This window comes from Lutra lutra, chromosome 12 (genome assembly GCF_902655055.1).
Source record: "Lutra lutra chromosome 12, mLutLut1.2, whole genome shotgun sequence".
NCBI lineage: Eukaryota > Metazoa > Chordata > Mammalia > Carnivora > Mustelidae > Lutra > Lutra lutra.
Genome location: NC_062289.1, coordinates 91,424,945 through 91,443,449, shown reverse-complemented (window position 1 = coordinate 91,443,449; position 18,505 = coordinate 91,424,945). Strand labels below are relative to the sequence as shown.

Genomic DNA, 18,505 nt, shown 5'->3' with positions numbered 1-18,505 from the left:
ACCGCGAGCGTGCACAGGCACCTCTATAAAAAGGGAATGCACGCAATCAGCTCTTACAGCGGAATTAATGGAGACATTAAGAGCAGGCTTTGAAGTCCGTTCAATCTGTGTTCACACCCCAGGCCTTTATTGAGTTGTGACCTGGGTCCATTAACTGTTGAGAACCCCAGTTACCTTAACTGCAAAGCAGGGGTTATAATTGTCACTAGCTCAAATGAGACGGCAGGTCCCAAGCGCGGCACCTGCTCCCAGCATCTGGGCCAGGCAGATCTCAGCGCCGAGGCCTGCTGTCCTGGGAGTGCTGAATTCACGGTCCTGGGTGGGCCAATACAGGTGCTTGCCTCTCCTGCAGATCAACCCCCGCCTTGGCCAGCGGAGGCGGCACGCGCCTCCTATTAGAAAGGATTGTATAGGGTGGGGTGCGGCCCGGGCCCCTCCCCGTACAGCATGGAGGCCAAGTAGATGCCCTGGAGCCCGCCGGTGTTCCCATGATGGTGCACTGGAAACACACAGACTTCCATTGTGCTCCCTATATGCCAGGCCCGGTGCTGGGCTCTGGGGATCCACAGAGAACAGGTCACACAGGACCCCTCCATGGGTGGGAGAGGCCCACACTCAGCAGATCGTCAGAACCATAAGTGTGTACTCCAGAATGGGGCCGGAGCTTTGGAGAAACGTGTACATGCTATGGCGGGACCCAGCTTACCCCCGGAGCAGGCAGGAGGGGGAAGGAAGGACCCTATGTGGCAGGGGTAGCAGCTCTTGGGATGAACTAGATGATGGGGACGGGGAGGCTGTATGGTTTGGGGGGTTTGCTTTACGCTTCCTACTTCTAGGTAAGTCCAGACTTTTAGAACAGGGGCTGGCCGGCCACGGCCGGAGGAGCGAATTCAGCCCCCTGCCTGTTTCTGTCGATGGTTTTATGGAACTTGCCACATCCATTCATGCACACGTTGTCTCGGGCTGATCTTGGCTGCGCGCGGGGCTGAGTAGTTGGCGACAGAGAACGTACGACTCACGGAGGTCTTTCACTGGAAAAATTTACCAACCTCTGCGCTGGAACATTTTTCCTGTCCTCGCTCATTCCTGTTTCTTCTCTCATACTCACTCTGGATCTGAAGTGGTGTCTTATGGGACAAGAGAGGAAGAGATAGATAGTATATAGAGAAACGCAATATATAGTGTATGTATTTTATATATATACATATTTTATGTATGTGTGTATATATATATGGGACACTTGGATCTTTTCCCAATCAAGTCTTAGTAGAAGGTCTATTTGTTATTGAGAGCTGATCTGTCACTGAGCCATGTTTCATCTTATAAAGAATACTGTGTATCTATTCTTTTTTTTTTTTTTTTTTTTTTTTATTTGACAGACAGAGATCACAAGTAGGCCGAGAGGCAGGCAGAGAGAGAGGAAAGGAAGCAGGCTCCCTGCTGGGCAGAAAGCCGGATGTGGGGCTCCATCCCAGGACCCTGGGATCATGACCTGAGCCGAAGGCAGAGGCTTTAATCCACTGAGCCACCCAGGTGCCCCCTGTGTATCTATTCTTAAGATATTTTGCATGATTTTCAAGTACATACATTTCTATATAATATATATATTTAACCACACACTGTAGTACATATATAAATGTATGCACATATATACTATGCATACATACACGATACATAAATATATGCATATAATATGCATAAATACATAATATATACATAAATAGATAATATACTATCAAATAATATAAAATAGTATATGAATATGTTTGTACACATAAATAATAAATATAATAAATACTATATTGTATATTGTACTTGAATATATATTATATATAAATTTACATATATATGTATATATGTATATATAATATATATAATTATATATAAATTTACATATGTAATACTATACTGTAATATAGTATATTATATACACTACATGTTATATACTATAAATACATAAGGCTATATATAATACATGTAATATATATATTGAAACATATATATATGTATGTTTAATTTCTAGGAATCTATAAATGAGCACATTTTTGTATTTGTCAACTAAATCTGAGATACTAGTTACCAGGTGACTGATAGAAGCCATGTGGGAAGCAAAATCCATCTCAAATTTGATCTTCAATTTAAAACTTACTGAAAAATAATGAAACATCACTAAAATATTAAATAATGATTGACCACTTTATTCCATGTCTGTACCTCTGTTTTTTAGAGGAGGGTTTTTTTGTTTGTTTTGTTTTAATAAAATAAAGAGAAAAAAACTCCGGCCCCAAATACTGCATGTCCTTTTACAATGATGTTTTATTATTATCAAAGAATACTCCTGGTTCTCAGTTCTGATGGTTACTAAGTTCAAAGCCTGAAAGTAACAAAGTGCTTACTCCCCAAATCCACAGCCTCCTCACCAGCCTGCCAACTGCCCCTTCCAGAAAATGTTTCTATACAAGGGAGAGTATCCAGCTAAGACTGGGCAACTACGTGGCACACAGATTTAGGAGAGAGACCTCCTCATTTCACCCCACCACACTGTTGGCTGCCAGGTCCTAGCAGAGCTGTGTCCTTCCTTTTCCTCCCCGTCCGATGTCCAGAACAAGTCCATGCCACCGCCTTCATTTTTGTCTGGGTGATGGCCACAGCCGCTTCTTCAGAATCCCAGAATCCCATTCTTACCTGCACCACAGTCAACTCTCTACACATTGGCAGAGTGGTCTTTCAAGAATAGAATTGGGTTGGGGCTCCTGGGTGGCTCAGTGGGTTAAAGCCTCTGCCTTCGGCTCAGGTCATGATCCCAGGGTCCTGGGATTGAGCCCCGCATCGGGCTTTCTGCTCAGCAGGCAGCCTGCTTCCTCCCCTCTCTCTGCCTGCCTCTCTGCCTATTTGTGATCTCTGTCTGTCAAATAAATAAAATCTTAAAAGAAAAAAAGAATAGAATTGGGTTTTGTCATCTTCCTTCTTAAAACCTGTTGGCAGGCGCTCATTCCTCTCCAAGAAAACCCCAGCTCCCTACAGGGGCAAGGACTTGGTTGATCACAGTGAGCAGTCCCGCCCCTAATCCCACATTCCCTCTCTTCTCAATCACTGTGAGTTTGACCTGCCTTGGCCTTGGACTCCCCAGCACTGCCTTTGCCTCGCTGCCTGGTCCCCTCTCCTTCCAGATCTTTGCAAATCTGGCTTCTTTTAACATTCAGTTCTCAGCCTAAATGCCATGTCCCCAGGAAGGCCTTACCACCCACTCACAACAGCATCACCTGATTTTTAATTATCCACGAAGCACCTCCTATTCCCCAGTATTTCCTTATTTCTCTATCCATTTTTCTGTTTCTTCCACTGGGATACCAGCCCAGGCAGAACATGGTTCTTGTCTATCTCCTTCCCTGCTCAAGTCCAAGCAACTTGTTGTCTTAGAGATAGTTATTGGGTTAGTTTTTGGAATTAAGCCAATTTTTATTTTGTTGTATTTTTCTTGTCTTAGGGAGACACAGGGAGGGGAAAGGGGTGCTTTGAACAAGCATTCCTTGCCAAGCGTTTTCTCTGGATGACTTTGAAAATCCTGTTGTAACTTTTCTTCTTCCAGAAAGACTTCATGCCTGCCTGGCCTGGTCATCACTGCTTCCCAGGGACGGGCAGCCTCCTGTCCTGGTCGGTGTGGTCTGCAGACCTTCATGTGTTTCCCCTGAGGCAAGAGGTGTAGGGTGAAGAGGAATTCTTTGGTCCGCCTCATGGATACTTTTCCCTTTTCTCTTATTTTGAGCCCAACTTTCACATCATCTTTGCCCATAAAGAGCCTCTGTCTATCTAGAGGAAGAAACTATGTTGGCAAGGGACCAGTGCAGGAAAGACGATGACATAGCAGGCGCCAGATGTCCTCTCAGGCACTCAGAGTACATCAGTTCATTGCATCTTCGTACGATCTGGGGAAATAGAGAAATGATTATGCTTTTTTACAGGCGAAGTCATTGAGGTTCAGAGAGGTTGAGTGACTTCATAAAGGTCACACAGCTAGTAAGGAGGAGAGATCTAGTTTCTGTGTTACTATTATATATTTTTCCAATTGTAGAAAAATACCTATAGCACGAAATTTACCATTTTAACCATGTTAAAGCGTACAATTCAGTGGCATCAAGTACATTCATAGGCTTATGCAACTGTCACCACTCTTCAATTCTAGAGTGTTTTCATCACCCCAGATGGGAATCCCAGACCCATTAAACAGTCACTTCTTAGTCCCCTTCTTGTGCCCAGACCTGGCCAACCACTGATCTGCTTTCTGTCTCTGTGGATTTGTCTTTACTGGATATTTCATTTAAATGGGATCATAGGGGCGCCTGGGTGGCTCAGTGGGTTAAGCCGCTGCCTTCGGCTCAGGTCATGATCTCAGAGTCCTGGGATCGAGCCCCGCATCGGGCTCTCTGCTTGGCAGGGAGCCTGCTTCCTCCTCTCTCTCTGCCTGCCTCTCTGCCTACTTGTGATCTCTGTCTGTCAAATAAATAAATAAAAATCTTTTAAAAAAATAAATAAATGGGATCATAATGTGTGGTGTGTGTGTGTGTGTGTGTGTGTGTTCCACTTAGCTAACATTTTTGGGGTCTTTCCACATTGTAGCGTGAATCAGTGCTTCAAATCCTGAATCACAGTCCATTGTATGGACAGACCACAATTTGTCCATTCATTTGTTGTCGGACATCTGGGTGGTTTTCACCGTTTGGCTCTCGTGAATACTGCTGCCATAAGTGTGGCATACAGCTTTTGTTTGTTTCAGATCTTCCGGGTATATGTGTCTAGGAGTGGAATTGCTGGGTCATATGCTGATGTTTCCACAGTGGCTGCACCACTTTATAATCCCACCAGAGATGTGGAAGATTCTGGTTACATCACATCCTCATCGACCCTTGTTCTGTTTTTGACTTCTTGATCACGTCCGTCCTAGTGGGTATGAAGTGGTAGCTCACTGTGGTTTTGATTTGCCTTTGCTAATGACCAATAATACAGAGCAAATTTCATGTGCTTCTTGGCCAACTGTGTATCTTCTTTGGAGAAATGTCTATTCCAGTCCTTGGCTCGCTTATATTTCTATATTTTAGTATTTTTAAAAAATATTTTTTTAAAAATTTATTTGAGAGAGAGTCAGAAGGAGAGAGCATGAGCAGGGGGAGTGAATGTCGAGGGTGGGGAAGCAGACACCTCACTGAGCAGGGAGCCCAAAGCGAGGTTCTATCCCAGGACTTGGGATCATGACCTGAGCTGAAGGCAGGTGCTCAACCAAATGAGCCACCCAGTCGCCCCTATTGTAGTATTGTTTTAAGAAACTTTTTGTCAGGTGTAACTTTCATTTAGAAGTGAAGTGCACAATTTCTCGATATGGTTTGATGACTCTATATATCGCGATACCCACATCATCACCACCCAATCAAGACTGGAGACATGTCCAGCCCCCATGGGGGGCTGGTCAATAACCTACCCAAGGAAAACCACTCTTCTGGCCTCTCTAGCATAGCTTAATTTTTCCTGTTCTTGAACTTTATGTGAATAGAATCATAATGGAGCCATACAGTATAAGTGATTTTGTGACTGGTTTCCTTTGCCCAACACCATATCATTGAGATTCGGCGGTGTTACGGTCTAGCCAGAGTTTTCTCTTTTTTGTTCCCACGCAATAATCCATTGTATGAACATACTCTGCTTTCTTTATCCTTTCTGTTATTGATGGACATTGAGACTAATCCCAGGGTCAGGCCATATGAATAACGTTGCTATGAACATCCTTGCATGGGTTGTTTTGTGGACGTGGGCGCACTCCTTGTGGTTGGGTGCATACCCAGGGGTGAAATTTTTGAGTCGGAGGCTATGTTCCCTTCAGTAGATATTGCCAGATAACTTTTCAAAATGGTCATACAGGTTTGTAATGTCACCAGAATTTGGGGCGAATTCTGGTTTCTCTCTCTTCTTGCCAGCATTTGGTATTCTTAACTCTATCTTCAGCCATTCTGGTGGGACCTGTACTGGAATTTACGTAACATGTTTTTTGATCAGCGTCTCTTCTTCTCCCCCCTCTTTTCTTCTTTCTTCTCTTTCTCCTTCTTTGTTGTCTTCTTTTCCTTCTTCGCCTATTTCATATAAAACTGTATACGAGGAAATCATTGCTCTGAGATCATGGAGTTGATATGCAAGTTTATTTTTCAAGTTTTAACTGTTAAAAGGCAGAAATTTCACCCGTGTCTCCTCTGAAAGCATTGCATATCGTCCACACTGGGGGAAGTGCAATTACAATGTTTGAGTCACTCATGCTTCCTTTTTGCCAGTGTTTGGGTGGATTAAATACTGTGCTTGGGGTGTATTAGAGCCAGAAGTAAGGATTGTAGCCCGTGGTCAAGGAGCAAAGCAGATTCTGCCAAACATCCTCCTGGTGTTAGACTTATCAGCCCTTTGCTTTTCCAAACCTTCTCCTTCCCTGGGCTTTGTGCGCATCCCCTGTCGTCGTCCCTGCCCCTCCCCCCCAGAACATGGTGCTATTCTTTGGTTTTAAAAAGGGTCTTGCCTGGAGGCCTCATTTTGGATAATCAGATCATGTCAACTGGGAAGGATTTCAGTGGCCCCATTTGGCTCACACAACCCCGTGCACGGCCAGTGGGCATATTTTCCTATTTGGGGGAATGGTTGCTGGGCGAGTGCTTTGCTGCATAAACTGGTATTGGAGAAAGTATGCTGTGCCTGTCCTCCAGCCTTGCTTGCTAGGAGCCTGTCTGCCCCCAGCTCTGTCATTTCCTCCCAATTGGCTGGGCCAGATGCTCCAGACACCGTTAATGAGATGGCTGAAGTTTATGGCCGGGTGAAGGCATTTGAGTTCAAGGGGACACAACCCCACGCGCGAGGAAGCTGGGGGTAAAGAGGCCACGGGAGCTGGCGGCCCTGCTTGACTCAACACCCAGCAAGCTTTTGGAATAGAAAGTGGTGCAAGGACTAATCATCAGCTTGGGACCCCTGCGGCGATCTTTGCAAGCAAGGCTCTGAGGGACAGGTGGCAAATGGGCATTGATCAAAAGCCTTCGGAGTGCAGAGCTGTTTGTCTGCCAGACCAAGACTGGGGGGTGGCCAGGGGCTGGCAAAAGAAATCAGGTGTATCTCTGCCCTCAAGGAGCCCAAGGCTGGAATTAACTGAGAAGAGGCTGCCAGCCAGCCCTCCTGACTTGCAGATGGAAACTGGGCCTTTAGGATTCTCCCAAGACAGAAGATGGCAGGTTCTTTTTGCTTGAGGGGGAGGATGTGGACTTGGTTGGGAGTCTATAGACCTATAGCTTCTGGTCTTGGTTCTGCAACTGTGCGCTGCCTGCTTTCTGTTAGTGGCTGGGATACAGGCCTGTCCCATGTGTGGTGGGCACGAGCCACAGGAGAGCTGGACATTCACTCAGCAACCACATAAGTAAAAGCAGAATTCCAACTGGGATGCATTTTGTGAAGGAAAAGCAGATAGTGCAGGGAGGGCATGTAACCTGGAGATCTGACTGGGTCTGAGGATTGAAGACTGTGCCTCTATGGAACCAATGCCTAAAGGAGGTCTCCACTAATAGTCAGGATGGGGAACAGTGTTCCTGGCAGAAGGAATGCATGTGCAAAGGTCCTGAGGTAGATGTGAATCCGGAATGGTCCAAAATCAGAAAGATGACCAGAGTGGCTAGAGTCAGAGGGTGACAAAGTGATGATAATACAAGAAGTTTTCCAGAAAGTGATCCTTGAGGGTCCCTTGAAGCTTTTGAAAGGAAACCTTCCAGAGTTTTTAAGCAGGGAGTGACATGATGCAGTATATGCTTTTTAAAACTCACCTTGGTGCCTGGATGGAGAATAGATTATAAAGAATCAAAAGTGGGATAGGTTTATTCAACCATAAAAAGGAGTGAAGCTGGGGCGCCTGGGTGGCTCAGTGGGTTAAGCCTCTGCCTTTGGCTCAGGTCATGACTTTGGCTCAGGTCATGATCCCAGGGTCCTTTGATCAAGCCCTGCATCGGGCTCTCTGCTCAGCCAGGAGCCTGCTTCCTCCTCCCTCTCTGCCTGCCTGTCTGCCTACTTGTGATCTCTGTCTGTGAAATAAATAAATAAAATCTTATCCCAAAAAAAGGAGTGAAGTTTTGATACATTTTTACCACGTGGATGAACCTCAGAAACTTTAGGGTCAGCGAAAGAAGCCAGACGCGGAAGTTCGCATATTATATAATTCCATTTCTATGAAATATTCAGGATAGACGGATCTACAGCGACAGAAGACAGGTTGGTAGTTGCCAGGGACTGGAGGGAAGGGCACGGAGAGGAATTGCTTAGCGGGTACAGGGTTTTATTTTGGGATGATGAAATATTTTGGAACTAGCTAGAGATGGTGTTTGTGTAATATCATGAATATATTTCAGGCCACTGAATTTTTCACTTTAGTGTGGCTAATACATATGATGTGAAGTTTACCTCAATATAAATAAAAAGTACAGAAAATAAAAAATATTAAGAAGCAAAAAAAAAAAAAGAAAAAGAAAAAAGTGGGATTGGGGGTCTGATTCAGGCACAGTGATGGTGGTGACAGCTGAAATGAGGGTGGAAAGTGGCTTGGACCAGAGCTGGAAGGCTGGAGATGGAGAGTAATGAACCAATTATAGAAGTAAGCGTTCTCAGGACCCTTTTAGTTTAGATATAGTGTCTGCAAATTAGGCTTCAGAAAGGTCAGAAGAACTTTGCTAGATTCCAACCCTAGAATGAATAATCCTTTGCTGTACTTGGTGAAACAGCGTGCATTTTCCCTAAGCACAGATGAATGGCCCCTAAGCCGGGTGTCTTCCTGCCATGGACGTGCAGCCTTGGCTGAGCCCAGCTCTGGTGCTGCCCTCAGCACAGCCCCAGAGCCGAGTCAGGGACCTCTGACTTGCCCGCCTGTGCGGACAGCAGCATGGTCCATCCGGGGCTCATACGGCCTCCAAAGGATGGAGCTGCCTTTGCCGATGCTTTGTGCCCCCTTAGTTGGCTGCTTTCCCCAGAATTGGCCCCGATTCCAGGGAAGACATTTATGTAATAGATTTCTAATATCCTGCGATCATGGAAAGATGTTCTTTTTAATTACACCTGCAGGATATACTACAAAATAGGCACTGAATCTTACACAGTCACAGTCATTTGTGTCTGTTTTCTCCTCTGAGCATGCTGGGTAATGAGGGCAGATGGCAAAGGTGAATCCCGCATTCTGCCCATGAAGGCTTCCTCGGTGGGCAGGAAGTGATGTATGATGTCCTGTCACCTACTCTGATCAAATAGCCATTCACCCCCGAATTTCTTTCTCCCACTCTCTTTTCCTCTGCTCTTTCTATCCTCCCATCCTCTTTTCCTTCTTTACCTCTCCATCCATCCACCCAACTTCTATCCTTCAACCTTTTCATCCATCTTTCTATCCATCCTCGGATCCCTTTTCTTTATCCATTCATCCGTTTATCCATCCTTTGTCTATTTTCTCATCCATTCATCCATCCTTCCTCCCTTCTACCTTACCTACCTTCCTTCTTCCCTACCCTTCTTCCCTCCTTCCTTCTTTCCATCCATCCGCTTATCCATCTATCCATCATTCCATCCATCCATCTGTCCATCAAGCTTTTTACCCATGCATCTGTCCAACTCACATTTATTTATATATACCCTTTCTCTGCTTCATCTGTGGTCTTGAGTTCGTAAAGCAAATTGACGGTCCACCGTCACTGAGATACTGTTAAACTTGTGCTGAGTTGGACTTGGTTCTCCTTATACATGGGATCTGGCCTTGTCCTTTGATGGCCCAGTGCCTCAAGGCTGCCGTCAGTGTTTTGGAAATAATGATGGTATCTCTTGCCAGAGGGTATGACTGTATCCTATTCGTCTGCCAAGGATAGTGGTGGGTTGAGAGCTGCTGAAGGTTTCAGGTGAAAAACATGGCTCCGCTTCAACTTTTGGCTTCTTCCAGGTTAATTCCATGCTATACAGACACCGAGTTTAACCTGCTCATAGTGATGTTAATAACGGGTCACCCGAACCCTCGTTCAGTCCCCTGGCCCTGTGCCAAGCACGTGATCTCATAGATCTGCCATGGCATCCTTCTTACATGGGTGCTGTTATTTTCCCCATCTTCCGGGTGAGGAAACTGAGGCACAACGAGAAGAGATCACTTTGCTGAGGTCCCAATCAGGACCTGAGCGCCGCCCCCCCCCCCCCCGGTCCCCAGAGTTGGCGAGTCTAACTCCAAAATTATCCTGCCTCGGTGTAGATGCCTCTTTGAATCTCCACCACGGGAGACTTGTGGAATGAAATGCCACTCCCTTGTTTCCCTCTCCTCTGCAGCCGTGGGCAGGGAGAGCCAGCTAACGCACGCGGCTCTAATGGGAAGTGCCTTCCTGGGCCTTGCTACAGACCCCTAGGGATATAATAAGCAGGGCTGCCAGCCGAAGCCCTGGGAGGGAGAGACTCTGCAGGTGCACTTGGATTCCTTAAAGCTGATGAGCAGCAGGCCTCCTGAGGAGGGTGACTTTTAGGCTGCGTGTGTGGGAGGCCTCCAGTCTTTAATTAAGGCACCTTCCTGGGCTCTCCATCTAGAAGGGACAAAGTTTGCAAGGAGGGTTCGCTCTGGCCGCAAGGTGGCGCCCAACTCCGGGCCAGACGCGAATGGGGCGGTGGGGGGAGGCGGGAGGGGGGGTGCAGAGTGGTTAATTTGGGATCCTCTTCTAAATCACACTCTCTTAAACTGATCACCCAAGCAGGGGGAGGGGGAAAAGTGTTTCCAGAGCAGCTCCAACGGTTCATTCCATTTAGCTGGTGCCAAGCCAGGGGTTGAGAGAGTCAACAACGAAAACCATGGGGTTCCTGCCCTCAAGGAATTAGAGTGCAGCGGGATTACGTGCCAGTCATGACCCAGACTGGTCGTTTAATAAGCTTTTAATGAGCACCTACTGTGTGCCAAGTTCTGTGCTAATTGCCCAGGACAGGGAAATGAACAGTACTGAATCATTGCCCTCAAAGACCCATAGTTCACTTGGGAGACAAAAACTAAAAGAACAAATTTGGGAAAATAGGGAAGTACGGCCCCAGGGATACACTCAGAATGTTGTAGACAAATTGAAGAATACCCAATTCAGGCGGGGAGGGAAGGGAGTATCAGGGAAGCCTTGCTGGAGATGGGGACACCAGACCGGAGTCAGAGAAGACAGATTAAGCTGGCAGGGAAGGGGAGGCTTTTCCGGGCTGTGGAGATAGCAGGAGCAAAGGGTTGCAAGTGAGAAACCGCACAGAGCCCTGGCTGGAGCTCAGGGAAGGGGGGATGGAGCAGCCCCAGTAGGCCAGTTCAGTGTGGGGAGCGGACACTGGTGCCATGTTAATGAGATTGGGTCTTCAGGCTCTCTTTCTGTGTGCACTTATGGATACACTCCCTTCTCTTCTTCTTCTGTCTCTTTCAGAGCCAAGAAGAAAAGCAAACCTTTGAACCTCAAGATTCACAGCAGCGTGGGCAGCTGCGAGAATATTCCTTCTCAGCAACGCTCCCCGCTCCTGTCGGAGCGCTCCCTCCGCTCCTTCTTTGTGGGACATGCACCTTTCCTGCCCTCCACCCCTCCTGTCCACACCGAGGCCAACTTCTCTGCAAGTAAGTCACCCACCGGGGCCGCTGCACCTTCTCATCGGCCAGGTGCACGCTCCCTGTTCTCTCTTGAGAAATGCTCATGAAATGCTTTGAACAAGGCTCATTCGCCTCCCACCTGCGCCACTCCCGCCCCTTGGGATGGTTTTGAAGGGAAGGGGCATCATTAGCCCCGGGAGGTTGGCAGGCTGTTGTCATTGGTCCCGCATCCCTACTCTTTTTTGCCTGCAGGTGTGTAAGGATGACAGAGGGAAGCAGGCAGGCAGGGCATGAAAGGCAACATCAGCTTTTTCTCTCTGCTTCTCAGCTGCCCGGTCCTAGGATTTTTCTTGGGCCGCTGTGGATCAGCATCTATGATTAAATTTTGTAATTCCCACCCCCCTCAACTCAGGTCAACACGGATCACCTTTCATTTCAAAGATGTATGTGGGTTCAAACTGGGCTGAGCGTGGCCTGGGGTGTTTTACATTCTGCTCCCACGAATTTCTGCTGGAGACAAAGTGGTTATTACTTGGAGCGGAAATGGAACTTTCTGGTGATCAAGGGCTGAGGTTTCAGAAGGCGTTTCATCTTCTCTGCCCAGAGGCCCCTTTTGCTGAACAGGCACAGATGTGGTCAGAGGGGAGCCCCTGAAGAAAGCCCAACCAGTCCTGCAGCTCAGACACCAGCTCTTACGGACTGGGAATTCATGAGGAGGGGCGTGCTGCTGGAACAGGACGGAAATAACTCAGGGCCCCAACACAGCCCCTGGGGTGATGATGCCGCTGTTCTGATTAATGATAAGCAATGTTTACTGAACACCTGGTCATGCCTTCACCCACACACACAACCTCTTTTGGTTTTTACGACAAGCCATTGTGCGGATGAGTGAGTCCCATTGTATAGATGAGCAAACAGAGGCTCAGGGACATCAAAGAACTTGGCAAACTCACGCAGCTGTTGAGTCCTTGAGCCAGGGTTTGAAGGTGGTTCCCCCTGACTCCGGAAATGGGTATGCTTCACCATCACACATGATTTGAGCCGAGATCCCTCAACTTTCATCGGGGTGCCTTTCTCTGGAGGTAGGGTTCTATTCTGTTATTTACATGGGGCTTTTTGAACTTTTTTCGGGAGGCTGTGGACCCTTGGAGAATTTCATGAAATCTGTTATTTCTCTCTCTGGGAAAATGCACACAAAACCTCCAATCCGGTGTCCAGTGTCCAGACCGTTGGGCTCAGAGCTATCGTAGCCCCCCGGATGGTTGGCCTGGGCGGAATGGTGAAGTTGGTCCACACAAGTGCAGTGTGTGTCCCCCGTAGGAGTCTGCTGAGGGCCCAGAACCAGAAGAGACCCGTGTGGACGTCACTTAGGAGAAATTCCAGAGCCTGGCTGGTCTCACTGCCCAGGGGGCACAGGCCCTGGATTAAGCAAACGAAAATAGCATTCCTGACACATAGCAGCACCGGAAGGCCAACTTATTAATTTTTATTAATTCCATTAATTAATTAATTAATTAATTTGTCGAGAGAAATCACTGTCTGAGAGACCAGAACTCCTCAGTGGGGGTGGGCCTGTGTGGCAGTGTGAGGGTGTCCTGGGAGCCTAGATAAGGACCAGCGGGGTGATGATGTAGCAAATGTGTCATAGCAGCAGGCGAGACAGGATGTCACGGCCCGGGAGGGTGATGCTGGGGGCCAGTCCCAGTTCTGTGTCCTTTGGAGCAGTGTGCCTGACCCCGAGCAAGTACAGAGCCCTTCTGAGCCTCAGTTTGTTCATCTGTAAAATGGGCTCACAGTAGACACCCTCCATAGGTGGTTATGAGGATTAGATCGGCTCCTGTGTGTCAAGTCACCTGCACAAGGCCTGGTGCATAGTAGCTGCTTTATACACGGTGGCTGTCGTGGTGATGTTAATCAGCTCCTTTTCCCCAGCAGTATTTGCATCCTCTGACTTTCTGATTAATTTGAGGGCTGTGGGTGAATGCCTTTCAGTTAACTACCCCCCACCCCACCATGATTCCCCATGGCCCTAAGAGTACTTGGAATTTACCTTGGCAGGAGCCCGGGTGGCTGCCTCCAGCAGCCATCTGTCTCTGGGTATCATCATCCCTGGGGGCTGGCCCACAGCTCTGCCCTTTAGCTCTGTCCAGGATAAAAACATCTTCAGCTTGCTTAAAAAAACCACCAATGTGCACATTTTGGCCCTTCCTCTCCTGCCAGAAAGTTTTATGAGGATTCACCATGGCTCCCAACTTTTCCTGCCTGCCCTTGTCTCCACGGGACAGGAGAGGCTTCTCCTCTTGCTTGTGGCCAGGAGCAAAGTCCTTAATGAAATCAGTCCTTAACACTAAGAGGCCAGAGAAGCACCATTGCCTCTTTGGACTGTCCTGGTCCTCGGAGGCAGAGAGGTCGCCCTCTGGTCTACCATAAGGAAGGAAAGTCAACATTTGGGTCTCAGTAGGAGGACGAGGGTGTCCCCAAATGTTAGCTGGAATCCCATGGACCAGTCCCTTTTCCGTTGATCCTAACAAATGACAGAAACAGGGGGCAGCCCTGAGAATAGGTTCCAGGTTAGGAAATGAGAAGCTTTCTGTTAGAATCTCCGTGATGCCACCAATTGCTTGTGTGACCTCTGTCCCTGCCTCGTCACAGTTAAAGCTTGCCACAAACGTAGAGGCAGGCTTTCTAATTCCCATTCCATAGATAAGGAAACGGAGACTCAAAAGGGGGAATGATCTTGCCCACATGGTACATTTTGAATCCCAATCCAACTCTAGCCTGCATCCCTGTTCTTTGGTGAAGCAAATTCCTTTCTCTGGGTCTCAGTTTCCCCAACTACATAACAAAAGACTCCACAAGGGTCCGGTCTGGAGCTTAGGAACTCAGTGATTCTAAGGCTAAGCCAGTGACCTTTACCTGGGCAAATCTTTTGACCACTTAGAGTGCGGGTTTGAGGACTCTGGGCTGGGATGGTTGGGAGGATACAGGGGTCAGTCTCTGGTCCCCTCTTGCTTGTAATAGTCCTGTTCTCCCCCTATTCTGAGCTTTGGAAGAGACCTTTCTGCCTTTGGGTCCCAGTGCCAGCCTTCCTCCCTCTAACCCAGCGGAGGGAGCCCCTGATGCGTGTCCCTGCGAGGCAGAGGCTGTCAACCCCTTTGTCACCGTCAGTTCTGGCCGTGGCTGATGTGAAGAGTGGTGATCTGCCATCTCGTTACCCCTGCTGGGGATGCCTGCTGGGGATGCCTGGGGACAGCATTAGACAGATCTGGCTGTAGAGTGGTCAAGGCTCACACACTCAGGGTGCCCAGCCTCCTCCGAAGGGCCACGAGAAGGACTTCACCTCCTTGGGCTTTCTCTATGTCCCTGGTCTGGGAGTGATGAGCAGGGCAAAGGAGAGGAGAGTCAGGAGCCCCACCTTACAGAGGAACCTTCTCGAAGGCTAACCACGGACAAAACACAATTTGTTAAACCCTTCTGCTCCACGTGGAAGGTGGTGACTCAGGAGGGAACCTACCTCCCAAAGAAGTAGAGAACAATGGACTGAGCTCCCCATGCTCGCTGCATTTATTCTCTGTTTCGCTGGGGCATGCCACGTGGCCCAGATGGTGTCTGATAGGATGCCCTCTACCCATGGACCAATTTGGGTCCGACCAGCTGTGTGCTGGTGGCTCCATGTAGGGTATCAGGCGGCCACTGTATTTCCCAGTAAAGAGTCTTCTTCGGAATGAAAAACATACTGTCTAGATGGGAAGGAGTGATGACTCCTCATCATTCATTAGTGGCTGGTGGAGGTGATTTGGGGAATATGGCAACTGAGCGGTTGCTGACATATCGTTGGGCACTCACTGAACCCCCTGTGTCTGTTTCAACCTGACGAGCGTGTAGTGAAGGCAAAATGAGGAATGGGTGTAAGTTTCCCAGCGCAGGGGCTGGTGCTTAGAGCACTAAGTCTCAATAAAGAGTAGGTTTGGCAACTCTTCTGCTTGTCCTATGGTAGGATCGCTTGTAACGATGATTGCAAATGACGATAATAATGGCAATTGGCATTTATTGTGGGTTGACAAGGTTGCAGGCGCCGTTCATTCAGACAAAGCAATTTACTTGTATTATATAAGCTTCCCGGTTTTCCATCAGGTAGTTTTTTATCTCTTTTTATCCCCATTTTGCCAGTGAGGAAACTGAGGCTGGGAGGGTTTGGGTAGCTGGCCCGAGATCACAAGGGCAGGTAGGAAACAGTTTGCGCTCGTCCTGAATCCCCCGTTCTGTAATGCTGGGGGATGCAGCTGCCACACTGTCTTGGCTGAGACCTCTCTGCTCAAGTAGGGACCTTAACGTGTTCCAGTTTCCCTCCTCACACCCTGGCCTCATTGGGGGATTGTGTTGTGGGGGTCAGCCTTGCTCCAAGGATGCCTCCTGTTTATCGGCATGCTGTGCTCAGTCAGAAAGCAGCCCCCACACGGGCTGGCAAATTGTCACCTTGCCAGACTCTGGTTGTTGATATGCAGGGGATCCATTGTCCCAGGTGGTAGCTGTGCTGGGGTGGGGTGGAGGGTGGGGGGCGGCTAGGCAGCTGCAGAGAGCAGACAGAAGAATAAGTTGCAGACAGTTTCTGCAATTCATTTTTCCTGGACATCTTTGGTAGAAGATGAGGAATGACAGGCTACTTTTTACCACCTGCAGTGTTCTGGGTGTTTGTTTTTTTTTTTTATTAGCTGTCTCTGGGGGTCTAGGACTTCAGGGCTGTAGCTAGCAAAGGGACCAGATGACTGATGATTCCCAGACGGCCCCTTCTTGGTCCTAATGGCCCCAGCCGGAGTTTTATACAGGGCCCCAGACTTAGAAAATATTGTCCTTCGCGGGGTGCCTTGAAAGATGGCATGCCCTCTCCTTGCCCTGTCTCACCGTGCGCTCTCCTCATCTCCTCGCTGAGCATTTCCCGGTGCTTTTTCTTGGACCCAAGGCAACAAAGAGTTGACCCTCCATTGAGGGCCCGGCCCCGTGTGCCTCGAGGCTGAGTCAGAAGGCTGATTTGTTGAGGGAGACAGCAGGTAACAGTAAAGACTAATGAAGCTGAACTGTATAGTCCCAAGAAACCAGCCATCGGGATGGGGGTGATTATATAATGGGGTTTAATGAGGCTCGAGGCCAAGGTTCATTACCCCCAGGAAGAGGACGAGGAGGAGTGCATGTCTTGACAGAAGTTGGCTGCTTGAACACTGTTCTCGTCTCAGAATTTTGGGATTTTGAGAAGTCTGTGTCTGACCTGACTCAGTGGCGGCAGTTTCAAGGGGGAACCCATAGGCTGCATCAGAGTGTCCCCCAAAGAATGTTTCTTCCCCCATAATGAACAGATAAAAATGCTGTTTCTCCTCCTCTTCCCCTGCCCCCTGCCCCTGGCAGATACAGGAAGCATTCTTGTAGCCTGGAATCTTTGCTGCATTTCAGGAACTCTGATACCAGCAGGCAGGTCCTTAACACATACCGGCTCCTTGGCAGGCAGGTGCTGGTCAAGGCACTTCTAGGCATTAAAATGTATATACCTAGAAACAAAATCCAAAAAGGTTCATGGTGAGCACTAGTCCTTTGTACCATCCCTCTGTCAATCCTGTTTTTATTTTATTTTTTTAAGATTTTATTTATTAGAGAGAGAGAGAGAGAACAAGCAAGGGGAGCTGCAGAGGGAGAGGGAGAAGCAGGCTCTCCACTGAGCAAGGAGCCTGATGCGGGGCTTGATCCCGGGACCCCAGGATCCTGACCTGAGCCGAGGGCAGATGCTTATCCAGTGGAGCCACCCAGGCGCCCCTCGGTCCTGCTTTTTAACAACTCCTTCTGTGTCTTGTTCTTTTGAGAGTCACTTCTACTGTTTAAGCTTCTCAAAGTGTGTCCCGGGCCAACAGCGTCTGTATCACCAGAGAGCTTGTTAGAAATGCAAACTCTTGCTTAACCCCTCGCAGACCTACTGAATCAGAAACTCTGGGGAGGGAGTAACAGTCTGAATTTTCACCAAACCTCCAGGGGATTCTGCGCACTAACATTTGGGAATCACTCGGTTATACAACAACCTTTTTTTTTTTTTTTAAGTTCCATTTTGAAATAATTCCAAACTTACAGAAAAGTTGCAAGAACACCACAAAGGATTCCTGTACCTCCCCCTTTACTGGGATTCATCCATTTTTTTAACATTTGCTTGTGTTTGCTTCCTCTGTAACCCCCCACCTCATGTTCCGTCTCATTTTTGTGAACCATTTGGGGCTGTGGGTCGTCTGTACTCTTACATAACCACACAGAGGCACCGGGTTCAGTAACCTTGCCGTTGACTCAAGACTTTCATCGAACCATACTCCTATTTCAGCAATTGTCTCAATAGCATCTTTCACAACAATTCATCCTCCCGGCACGGGAGCCCATCCAGGATCACATATTGTATTATGTGCCTGCGTCGGGCTTGAAGAGAGCTCCTCAGCCTTTCTTTGTTGCTTGTGACTCTGACGTCTTTGAAGAGTGGGGACCAACTTCTTCACGGAGTGTTCCTGGATTTGGGTTTGTATGTGGTTCTCTGTGTTAGACCCAGGCTCGGCGGTTTTCACATGACGTCTGCTTCCTCTGGGGTATGTTCTTCTTGGTGGTTCCCCTCTTTGTGGACCCGGTGTTTGCATTTTTTCCAAAGAAGTCAGAGATCGTGACTTTTTTTTTTTTTCTTAAGATTTTATTTATTTATTTGAGAGAGAGAGACCACAGCTGGGAGTGGGGGTGGGAGGGAGCAGGAAAGGTAGCCTCCCCGCTGAGCAGGGAGCCTGGCACAGGGCCTGATCCCGGGACCCCGAGAACACGACCTGAGCCGAAGGCAGATGCTTAACCCACTGAGCCACCCAGGAGCCCTGAGATCAT

The 18,505-nt window shown here is 48.1% G+C and overlaps 1 protein-coding gene across 4 annotated transcripts in view; it reads left to right on the top strand.

Moving 5' to 3' along the window:
* Nucleotides 1-18,505, top strand: part of KSR2 (kinase suppressor of ras 2) — a 416,724-nt gene that overhangs the window by 223,551 nt on the left and 174,668 nt on the right. For all 4 annotated transcript variants that reach the window (XM_047698076.1, XM_047698073.1, XM_047698075.1 and 1 more), the window contains exon 5: nt 11,460-11,644. In XM_047698076.1, the coding sequence (XP_047554032.1) occupies nt 11,460-11,644 (185 nt within the window). The remainder of the gene's footprint in view (nt 1-11,459; nt 11,645-18,505) is intronic.